General features: G+C 46.4%; 1 protein-coding gene across 1 annotated transcript in view; it reads right to left on the bottom strand.

The window, feature by feature from the left end:
* The window catches only part of trioa (trio Rho guanine nucleotide exchange factor a), an 80,405-nt gene extending 70,842 nt beyond the window's left edge, over positions 1-9,563 (bottom strand). The window contains 1 exon segment of the mRNA XM_042077655.1: positions 9,444-9,563. Coding sequence (XP_041933589.1) covers positions 9,444-9,525 — 82 coding nt within the window. The 5' untranslated portion in view covers positions 9,526-9,563.
* Positions 9,564-12,508: the final 2,945 nt, after the last annotated feature.

Consider the following 12,508-nt stretch of genomic DNA (forward strand, 5'->3'; position numbering starts at 1 on the left):
CACAGTCGGTCTTTAAGAGGGAGGGTGAAGGTTCAAGAAGATCAGTGACCCATTGAGAACATGCACGCACACACTCCTAAGCTAATCACTCACCCCCTACCCCACACACGGCAACACACCAACAAGGATGGACAGAGAACACGAGAAGACAGGAAATACCCCCCCTCACTCTGAAATCCTCCTCACCCTCCCAGTGACCCTAGGAGGTCCAAAGAGCAGCTGGCCATCTGGGTCAACGCGTGGACAGGCTTAACCTTCCTCTCACACACACAGACACACACAGACACACACACACAGACACAGACACAGACACACTTTTCCCTTCAGCTGGTGTATTAAGATGTCAAACAGAAGTGAAATACCTGGAGTGACTTTCACATGATGCAAAACACCAACGCTAGCTTCATGCCAGTCATAAGTTCTAGTGACAGTGTACAAGACGGCGGAAAAAGGGAGACAGAAGAAGAAGAAGAAGAAGAAAGATGGAGGACTAGGTGGAGGAGACGGAGCGCATAAAAAGTGGATTAAGAGCTAAATGCAGATCAAGAGCACTTAAAGCCGAGGTGGCGCAAAAAAAGGAGGGGAGGGAAGGAGTGCTGGTGTTGCAGAAAAGTGATTTTGAGCTGCTTTTTGTAGCCACACGATCCTGAGGATGACTGGAGGAAACAAATGTCGCACAACCAGCTGCATCAGCCCACTGTAACAGCAACAGAATTAGACAGTGAATGAATCTCACTCCTTGATGCCTTGAGTGTTGCAGAAAAGTGATTTTGAGCTGCTTTTTGTAGCCATGCCAGTGTTTCCCAGAGAATTGAATTTCCATTTGTGGTGGTTGCTGGTTTGCAGAATTAACTTGAATGCAAAAGTGTTTTTAACTAATTAGCACTAATTACCTGGTTATGATGCTAACCAGATTTAAGCACAATTTAGTACAACCTGGAAAATCATTGTGTGGTGGTCAATGTTGATATTGTGGTGGGCCGCCACAAATAAGTCAATGTATGGGAAACACTGCACACGATCCTGAGGTTGAGTGGAGGACACAAATGTCGCACAACCAGCAGCATCAGTCCACTGTAACAGCAACGGAACCTGAATGAATCACACTCCTTGATGCCTTGAGACCTAAGCCTCCTTGTTAGTATGCCCGCCATCCATATCTGAGGTTGTCTGGGTCCATCTCGTGCAACACTGTGCTGTTACAGAGCACACGTCTGTATCACTGGGATGTGAGATAAGTCCAGTTGAGAATCCTGCCAACTATGCCCCACGTCATTCTACCACAGGACTTTATGGTGAACAGATAAGGGCAGTTTTGTTTGGCTCGCTCGCGCAGACTCACCCAGAATGCAACTGCTGTTTGTCTGCATAAGAGACATGCCGTACTTTTGCTATGACATCCATTAGCGCTCTTTCCCAGCCGGCACTGAAAAGGGTCTCTGATCGCAGTGCAGGCTTATTACTGCTTATTTACAGCCAGAAAATGGGCCTTCATTTCAGAGAGGTTGAAAGGATTGGGGCTTACGTCAATGTGAGCTCTGTACGCGCGTGTGCATGCTGCTCTTGTGTGTGTGTGTATCAAAATGAGTGAGTGAGCAACAGAGAGGGGTGTTAGAGAGAAGGAGAGAAATGGAATGAGAGAGAGAGAGAGAGAGAGAGAGAGAGAGAGAGAGAGAGAGAGAGAGAGAGAGAGAGAGAGAGAGAGAGAGAGAGAGAGAAAGAGGGGGGGGGCATTGATGGCAACAGATCTGATGTCACAAAAGTCTCTTTCAAAATCGGCGACAATCTCAGATTCAAATCAATCCGTAATCGACAACAAAGTGCCCATGTCACAGCAAAGTTCTGAGCTTTCATTCTCACAGAACAACACTTTATGGAATTGTGAGCGTAAAACTCCATGAAATGTGAGACAGTCAGCACTGCCAACAAAGATTTCTAGCACAATGACTTAAATAGAGGAATAATTCATGCCACATCCATAGGTAGTCATGCCAGTAAACCTCGAGACAATCACACCAGATTAGGCTATATTAAATGGCTTCACATTATTATTATTATTATTATTATTATTATTATTATTATTATTATATTATATTATATTATATTATATTATGCAATCCTGAAAAAAACAGTGGGCCATCAATGGAGCAAGGCCTTACTTTGATTGCCTGATATAAATTCAATAATTTGACATTCATTCATCAAAAGCGCTGAATGGGGAGGGAAATGTCCCTCATCGCCCTTTTCCTTCTCGAAAACTAGAATCTTGTGACTTGCATTCCCACTTGAGCCATAGCAGGAGATTGTTGTTAATGTCACAAAGTCGCCAGATAAATTATGGGTCTGACTTTACAGATTCAATGATAGTTACAGACATAAAGCACTATTTATTATCTATTTATTGGCTCTCATCACCTCATGACACCAATATCGGTTAATTAGCGTCAAATAAATGCCTTTAAACGCGAGTGGGTACTGGGCCAAAGAGCCAAAAAGAGGAGCGCGCGAACACACACACACCCCAAATCAGTGTCTCACAAACCCACAAATCCTTCCTACATGAACCTGTAAGCTGTGGACAAGGTTTACTTCCTGCCACAGGGCTGTAGTGCTCCTGGCGGCTTCATGTGTGTGTTATTTCACTATTACTCCCCGGCCACCTCGATCCGGCTCCAGGCGCTAAATTTAGCGCCGGCCCCCATGGAGCCGCACCACACTCCTCCACTGATCTCTCCATTCCGGGAATGTGAATGAGTGAAAGGAAAAAGAAAAGGGTGGGGGTGGTGGTGGTGTGTGTGTGTGTGTGGTGTGTGTGTGTGTGTGTGTGTGTGTGTGTGTGTGTGTGTGTGTGTGTGTGTGTGTGTGTATAGACAGGTCACACCCTCACCCCCTCTGTGGTGAGGCCTTTCTATTTTTGCACCCCTCTCTTTCTTTCTTTCTTTCTTTCCTTCTCTAGTCCTCTGATCTTGTCCCTCTCTCCCTTTCTACAGTCTTTCCATTACTCTGTTTGTATATCGCACGGTTGCCTGGGGTGCATTACATGCAGTCTTGCCCAATTATTCTTGCTCTGCATCTCTCTAATTCACTAACTCTTTCAGTATCTTTTCTGCCTGCATGACTCTTTACTTCTCTCCTTCTTTCTCTTTACCTCACACTTCCTTCCTTCCTTCCTCTCCTTTTTGGTCTCTCTTGTCCTATTAGTTTGTGCAGTTTTAATCCTCTGCCGGACCACTCTGCATTCCAGGATTAGTACAGAGGAAACGGGCTAATTGTGTTTTAAATTGAAGCTCCAACATGACACACGCATACTCCATCTCAACCCTCACACTTCTTTCCCCTGGGCCCAGGTACACACACACACACACACACACACACACACACACACACACACACACACGACTAAATTCCTCAGAAGTATCTTTCGTGCGAAGTGGCATGCTGCAGGATCTGCTAAGACAGGCATATTCCCACAATCCTCTCTGCCTGAGAGCCCAGGCAGATTACACGATGGCCTCCTGTCAACACAACCTGCTGACTGCTGCCATGACACCTGTGCTTGCTGTGGCCAGTCATTTGAAAAAGGGATTGGGGGACAGAGAGAGAGAGAGAGAGAGAGAGAGAGAAAAAGTCATGCTAATAAAGCAACATTAAATGAGAGAATTAAACACAAAACATTATGATGTCATCAGTATATTTTGATAACAGCCATATGAGAGAGACGTAAAGATATAGAGAGAGAGAGAGAGAAAAAGTCATGCTAATAAAGCAACATTAAATGAGAGAATTAAACACAAAACATTATGATGTCATCAGTATATTTTGATAACAGCCATATGAGAGAGACGTAAAGATATAGAGAGAGAGAGAGAGAGAGAGAGAGAGGAAAATGGTGCAAACACTACAATGTCATCAATATATATATATATATATATATATATATATATATATTTATTTATTTATTTATTTTTTTGTTAACAATTTGCCCGGAATTATCCGGAGTAAAATGCACTTTAGATCAATTTACGGATGATTGGGAGTACACACGTTGAGTTGACATCAAAATCATGTCATTCCGTAGGAGTCGATTGCCAAGTATGGGAGTAACACGCTCTGGAAATTCACAATTTCGTCGCCGTTTAAAAAAAAAAAAAAAAAAAAAAAAAAACATAGTCCAGTATTTCTTTTGAAATTGACTTGTAAAGTTGTATGGACTGGACTATGGTGTTTTTTTTTTTTTTTTTTAAACGGCGACGAAATTGTGAATTTCGGCAATCGACTCCTACGGACTTTCCCCTAAAGATGGCAGCAAAGATGACAACATTTCCGGAAAGGTACTGGCTTGATGAAATTCATTCTGGACTCTCTATCCGACCACATAAAGACCTTGGGATACTTCGGTTTGGCTTTAGGGACCCTCTACTCACTACCACGTAAGTGTAATGTTGTTTGGAACTGTAGAAGAGGTATAAAAAAAGTGTTTTGTAGCGGCGAAATAATATGCCCTTCTCACTTCCACGCTAACGAGTTTTGACTAAAAACGGTAAAATCGAACTTTCTCAAAACACATCCGAATGACATGATTTTGATGTCAACTCAACATATGTACTCCCAATCATCTGTAAATTGATCTAAAGTGCATTTTACTCCGGATAATTCCTTTAACTCCTGTTCATTCCTGCACATTTTAATCTCCCTGGCAGTGTGTGATAATGAATCCCTCAGCAAACTGGAGTTGCTGCTCTGCTATCAGGAGTCAGTGCACAGCAGCGGCACAACACCCTCTTAGCCCGCAGACAAGCCTTCCTGGAGCCGAGCCAAGTATAGCATGATATCACCACAGATGTGTGTGTGTGTGTGTGTGTGTGTGTGTGTACACAACTACACACACCCCACCCACCCACCCAAAAACACCCACACACACACACACAAACACCCACCCCCACCCACACACTGTCCACACACATAACAATGTGCTGTGACTTGTTCAATAGAATGGAAAACACACTAGAATGACTGTGCAGCACATCTGCAGCCATGAACGTGCTACACACACACACAGCAAAGATCAGCAAAAGTAGGCTATATCAATGAACCATGTGTGGTTCAATACAATGGAAAATCCACTCAAATGACTTCCCCACACACACGCACATCAATGTACTGTGACCATTCCATGGGATAGGAAACTGCCTCACACACACACACAGACACACACACACACACACTATGACCTCATCTATATCATGCAGCACCGCTCAATAACGTGGACACACATGTACAGTGATACACATAATTGGTTCTGAACACATCCATATTCTGACCTGCTGTATGACACGACACGGGGCGCATGCGTGCACACACACACAGTAGCTTGACATTTCATCCCCCACTGCTTCTGCTGGTCTCTGTGGACCATCAGTCTGGGGACCAGCAGCAGCACAGAAGGATGATCTCATATGATCCATCAGAGGGCAGCCAGAGACAGAGACAGAGAGAGACACAGAGAGAGAGAGAGAGAGAGAGAGAGAGAGAGGAGAGAGAGGAGAGAGAAGAGAGAGAGAGGAGAGAGAGAGAGATTGTAAGAGAATGGGAGAGTGAGATAAGACAAGTGATTGAGCATTGATGAGCATACATGAAGATGTACAGAATGTAGAGCTGAGAGAGAGAGAGAGAGAGAGAGAGAGATTGTAAGAGAATGGGAGAGTGAGATAAGACAAGTGATTGAGCATTGATGAGCATACATGAAGATGTACAGAATGTAGAGCTGAGAGAGAGAGAGAGATTGTAAGAGAATGGGAGAGTGAGATAAGACAAGTGATTGAGCATTGATGAGCATACATGAAGATGTACAGAATGTAGAGCTGAGAGAGAGAGAGAGAGAGAGAGAGAGAGAGAGAGAGGAGAGAGAGAGAGAGAGAGAGAGAGAGAGAGAGAGAGAGAGAGGGGGTGGACAAGCTGGAGAGAAGGAAGGGGGGGGAAATAGCAGAAGGAGAGAAGGAAGGGGGGAATAAAAGCAGGAGAGAAGGAGGGGGGGAAAATAGAAGAAGGACAGTGTGAAGGGGGGTAAGGGCAGAAAGATCAACTGCAGCGCTGCAGATGATGATCTCATGGTGGGGCAAGCGAGTGAGGACCTTCACTCCACCTCCACCCCCCCCTCCCCCCCCAGTCAAACCTTCCACTCATCTTCCTCTTCCTCATACACTACCTCCTCCTCCTCCCCCCCTCCACAGCTCATCCTCCACCTGACAAATAGCCTTCATATCCTCCCCATCTTCCCACTCCCAGCCGTCCCAAACCAACCGTAAAGGTACCCATTTACGACCGTTACCGTGGCAACGGAGAGCCTGAGGGGTGGGGGGGGTTAGGGGTTAGGGGTTGGGGGGGGAGTTTCCCCTGCATAAAAATGAGGGGGATGAATGATAGAATGGGATAAAGGGGAAGAAATGACATCACGTCATAAAAGCGGGGAGATATTTCCGGGAAGAAGGCAAAAGGCCCATAGTGGGCCGTTTGCTCGAGATCCAACACAACAGGAGATCAAAAGCACAAGATGAATAGGCCAGAGATTGCATTGTGTTCATTTTAGGGAGATGGGGGGGTTGTGATGAGGTTTAGCTAAGTTGCTGTACGTAGCATCTCTGTACAATACTGATATGGGAGCAATAACATGAATCTCATGGAGCCCACTGGGTTCAATGCATAGTGCTCATCTTGCATACAGATACCATTCATTTTTTTTTACCCAAGGTTCAAAATATATGACCCAAAGGAAAACCGTTCCATAGCAGTTCATTTTGTGCCATGAAATATGCAATCTTTTTCAGATGAAGGAGGTCCTTTAGGTGATAAAAATAAAATCCTTGTTCTCATAAACACACGTCATCAGCTGGGGAAACATTCCTGAGGAAGAGACTACCAGCTAGGGATTTCAGCTACCTACGAGCATGCGTCCCTGTTATCTATATATATAAAAATATAGACGCATATGTGCACTCGCATACACATTCAAACATGTACGGGTATGCACGCCATTAAGCCCGTACCACTGCAACAGCACACACAAGCAAGTGAGCTTATAGCCAAACAAGCATGGCTTTGAGAAGCAGAAGGCGGACTAGCACGCTTCCTGAAGGGGGCACCTGTGCCCCCTGGGCATATATTTACCTGACAGCTGAATCAGCGAGGTGCCGGTCTGCGCGTACTGCCACCTGTGGGAGTCCACTGGCGACGTCACGGCACACACGCCCAGCCCACTTCGGGGGTCGGGGACACAGTGGAGATACATCCTTAAAAAGTGCCCTCAGATTCACTATACCATCCACGGAACACAAAGACAGCAAAGGCATAAGCTATTGAAGGCAAAGACTTCAGTCTTCTTTCTCCACACTGAAGGATCTCTGAAGGGAAGACCACCGACTTCTTGCAGGATTAGGTTCCCAAGATATGAAGAATGACCTAGTGAACAGTTAACGTTAAACTCTCCCTTGAAAGAGAATCCATAGCCATGTTTTAGAGAGAAAGAGAGAGAGAGAGAATAACCACAGTGTCTCCAGTCTATCTTTCCTCCCGGTCCTTCAAAAACCCTGGTCCTTCCAAATTTGATGGTGAAGCTTGGCTCGCCTTTAGCAGCCTCTCCCCTTAGAACAAGAACAGGGCGAGGCGAGGCAAGCAGGCAGGCAATAAGCTCTGGCCAACAGTTGTCTTGCCGCCTGGATTTAGTGAGAAGGGGTGTATGTGTATGTGTGTGTGTGCGTGTGCGTGTGTGTGTAGACAGGGTTAGAGAATTGGCTTTGTTTGTGATTGCACCTAATCCTTGGTCCTAATTCTGCGGACCAAGAGCCATGTGTGCCTGTGCTGCCCTGACCACTAAAGAGGGCCGAGGTAAGCCCAGTTCATTCACTGGGTGCAACAGGCAATTTTCGGAGCACTAAAGGAAAGCTAGAAAGTGGTGGTGGTAGTCAACCTGAACTTAAACCATCAACTTTCATAATAAGGTCATGAGGTCGTGACCAGTACCCCACTTATGACAGTGGGTGGGGTCCCATATTCAACCATGTTGAGTGAGTTTGAAAGGTCCATATTTGCCCATATTGGGTGTTTCAAAACGCCATATTCACTCATGTTGGGTGAGTTTGAAAGCTCCATCTGGGTGATTTTGAAAGGTAGGAGTGTGTGTCTGTGTGGGGGGGGGGGGGGGGGGGGGATGGGGGGCTGTGTGTGACAGATTCTGAATTTCTGCTCGTGTAGCAAAACTGGAGGGCAAGCACAGAGCAGGATTAGCCTGAAGCAGCTTAGAAAGTGTGGTGATTAGCCCAGTAGCCCCTGCCTCAACAGACTCCCCCTCCTGAAGGACTGGTCACTTAAGGTCCATCAGCGAGGCACTGCTAGGCCTAATACGGAGATAAAGCTACTGAATGGCTCAATGATGGCACACTAGATGGCACACTAGAATCAGGTCACGTTAATATGTTAAAGGAACAGAAAAAAAGAGAGAAAAATACAGGCCTAGGCCAATGCTATACCCTAGCACCAAATTTCATTCAAAATGAGCGATTAGCTTCTGAGTATGACTGCTAACAACAAACTGTACAGATATGGTGGAGGTAGTGTTATGGGCTACGTATAAAGACAACACATGTGCAGGCGGGTGGCATTCAAGGGGTGTGTTTCCCAATAGCATGGCTGCAATACTGCAACATCAAATACCACCAAATACCAAATAGTAATACTAAAATGATAGAGAGAACCATTTTGAACATGCCCTCTGATAGTTATGATGATCATTGTAAAACAATACTTTTGAAGAAATAATAAACAGCAAATAATTCCATCATTTGGTCTCTCGTCAACATCATCTGGACATTGACAGCCATAAGGCCAAAAGTGTTTTGCTTTGAGCGCCAGCATCTTAGCAGCAGCTGTGTTCCCAACTTCCTGACCCCGTAGTCACGCGCCACTATCCGAGCACCAGGATGAGTTTAGGAGCGGTGAGTCACTACACAACAAAAACAAGCATGTGGAAATCACAGAGCTCCACAAATGATGAGAGGCCCGCATGTCACCGCCCTCTGCACAGAGGACCAGCGACCGGTTATTTTCTTTCCGAGTGGTGCTCAAAAACACATCGCCAAATGTCCAGAATAATTCATGTAATTTCCACATACCCAGAATTTCACCGCAGCCAAAAAGGTATGAAAAAATATCTGAGCAGAAGAAAAATAAAGTAGAAAAAAATAAAAAATAAGGCTGAATCCATAAGAGGATGCTTGAGAGTGCAATAATATTTTATTGTAACCGCTATATAATTCAGTGTTTATGAAGACAATTGCTGTTATGGACCTGTAATACTGCTGAAAGTTCAATAAACTCAATAAACTCTCTCAACTCTAAACTTCTGCACCAGGCACAGTTATGTGACCGTGAGTGTGTAAAGGCATTATTACCTCTGGCTGGCGAGTGCTGCTCGTCACCTTGGGGCTGGAGCCATACTTGAAAGAGCCGAAGGAGGCCAGTCGGCCCCGCCATGCTCCCGCACGTCTTCGGTTTCTATGACAACCGCCAACGAGCAGCCAAAAGCGACATCAAGGAGCAAACCTCCCGGACCAGGTGGCATCAGAGTGAGGCGGCGCGAGCAAAAGCAACACAGTCTTCTCCGTTCATTCTGTCCCTCCCGGGGGGGGGGGGGGGGCAAGAGGGGGGTGCCAGTGGGGGGGGGGGGGGGGGGGGGGCTTTCGGTTCTGGCTTGGTTTGCGGTTTTCGTTTGGCAAAGTTTTAAAAGCCTGGGCGCTTCGTTAGCAGGAAGCTCTTGCGAAGGGATAACGGCGACGAGTCTGGCGTGTTCCAGAGAGGCGGAGAGAGAGAGAGAGAGAGAGAGTGGGGTGACAGCGTGAGTGCCAGAGACTGAGTGGCAGGAGAATGCCATAACGGGTGAAAAGGGAACAACAGGGGCTGCCTGGCGTTAGAGTGGTAGGACTGGAACGCGAGCATGACATTGGTGGGTGGGGAGGGCAGTTGGGGGGCGAGTGTTTGTGCTCATGATGCCCTCTCATGCCACACAAACAGCTTGGAGAGGGGGCGGGGGGTGAGGGGGTGGAGCTGACTGCTCTGCCACCCGCCCCCTCCCTCCACACACATGCCAGCCCACTCTGCTGGACCATGGCATTCACACAAGTGTGTGTGTGTGTGTGTGTGTGTGTGTGTGTGTGTGTGTGAGATTTAATATAGCTGATGAGTGTGTGCAACATTTATATACCTTTGCACTGACACAAACAGTTGTAAATGTGTGTGTGTGTGTGTGTGTGAGAGAGAGAGAGAGGGAGAGTGTGTGAGAGAGAAAGACAGAAAGGAACACTGAAAGAGACAGAGAGAGTGCATGCCCCCTCTGATTGAACTCCATGCCATACCACATAATAAATCCCTTCCATTCGGCCGTGTTGAGTTTCAGGTCAGCTTCAGAACATGGACGGAGCCCTGGCCACAATCACAATAATATTATCTAAAACACTCCGCCAAGACGCAGCGAGAAAAATAAAAAGGAGACAAAGAAAGAGATTTAACGAGAGCACGCGAGAGAGAGAGAGAGAGAGAGAGAGAGAGAGAGAAAGAAAGAAGAAGAGTACTGAGTGTCCAATGCTGGGTGACTAGGCCAGACACAATGGCTTCCAGAGATTTAGTGTTTTCTGTGACTCAATTAGCTGCTGCTATTGGATGCCATAAATCCAAACGGCCCCTGCATCAGAGGAACAAATTAATAGCCTTTCTCCCCAATCATCGGAAAATAAGAGGCTTTGATCTAGGAGCGCAGTTCGACTGCAGTTAATGAGACTCATGTTCTGGATCTTGCCTTTGAAACACATCTGGCTGCAAAGTGTGTGTGTGTGTGTGTGTGTGTGTGTGTGTGTGTGTGTGTGTGTGTGTGTGTGTGTGTGTGTGTGTGTGTGTGTGTGTGTGTGTGTGTGTGTGTGTGTGTGTGAGAGAGAGAGAGCAAGAGAGAAATGCATCCATACTACACTTGCAATTTACCATCCCTCAGATCCACCACTTTAAAACGCAAGTGTGATGCTGACAGTGCTGCTGCTAGACCGTGTAACTAGATTGCAGTCTGCTATGTTGATGAGCCTGGTTGGTGTGCTGTTCTATGAATGCGAATTCAGGTATTGATGTGAGTGAGGAGTGTAGAGGTAGGTAGGTGGGTGTGTGTGTGTGTGTGGCGCGCCTCATATATGTCTGCGTATGAGTCACACAGGGCTCTTTATTAGTGATCTCGGGAAGGGGCATGAGGAGAGGCATCAAAACACACTCTCCCTTCTCTAAAGAGCAGAGACCTCAGGTCAACAGCACAGCAGTGCTTCACTCACCATTATTACCACACCGATTACCAACGCAACGCAACACACACACAGGAGCTATGCTCCTCTCGCTTGTATAACAAAGAGGTTGAGATGGTTTGAGTGGTGTCTTTCTCTCTCTCACACACACACACACACACACACAGGGGTGGGCTAACACTACAGTCAGCAGGCAGGCAGAGGCTAAGGGTGAATTTTGATGCATCACTTTGTTCCAAACAAGGCCTGACTGAAAAGTCACTCAGACTCTAGCAAACACAACCCGAGCAACCCAACAAGAGCCACAGGAGAGTGTCCAGCGAGACACAAGCTGATTACTCATGCGCTCGCACACACAATCACCAACTCCACTCAAGTTGTTCATTACGGATTAGCATGTGTGAGTGTGTGAGTGTGTGTGTGTGTGTGCTGAGCAATGCGAGCAGTTGTCAGAGAAGGGACAGATGGAAGGGGAGGAGTGGTTAGAGAAGAGGACAGGAGTTCTCTTCATACCATCCCACACACACACACACAAACACACATATAACATAACATACACTGTTAGTGAGTAACAGATTGTTGAGGTGAAAAGACCAAATGTACAAATTAAGGGCATGAAAACAATTGACAAATGGCAGATTGACACCTAGGACACTCTTATACAAACACACACAGCACCATAATCTACAACAGCTGTCAGTGTATCATGATCATCTGCGTTCCCCTACCAGGTAACTGCCGGCACTGAATCACACTTTCATTTTTCATTATTCTTGCCACATGAGAGTGTTTCCCTAGGCAGGCTTTGTGAATCACAACGTCAGAAATGCAAAAAAGCCCCACACACACACACACACACAAACCTTGAGTCAGAAACACTGTATAGCACCAAACAATCCCCAGATGTACATACTCACTCAAACACCTGCATCACATTAGAACACCCATAGCTTCGCAATAACTCATGGCCCGCATTGGCCCAATGTTGCCATGGAAACTGGACCCCGTCCGCCGCATTCCCAGAATATTTCAGGAAAGGCCCAGCATACAAATTCCCCGACAGAAGCCCCCCACCCCATCTCTCTCCCTCTCTCTCCCTCTCCCTCTCCCCCTCTCTCTCTCCCCCTCCCTCCCTCCCTCCCACCCACACACCCCCCCTTTGGTAAACCTAAGTGCTTGGA

The sequence above is a fragment of the Alosa sapidissima genome, chromosome 21, assembly GCF_018492685.1.
Source record: "Alosa sapidissima isolate fAloSap1 chromosome 21, fAloSap1.pri, whole genome shotgun sequence".
Classification (NCBI taxonomy): Eukaryota; Metazoa; Chordata; class Actinopteri; order Clupeiformes; family Clupeidae; genus Alosa; species Alosa sapidissima.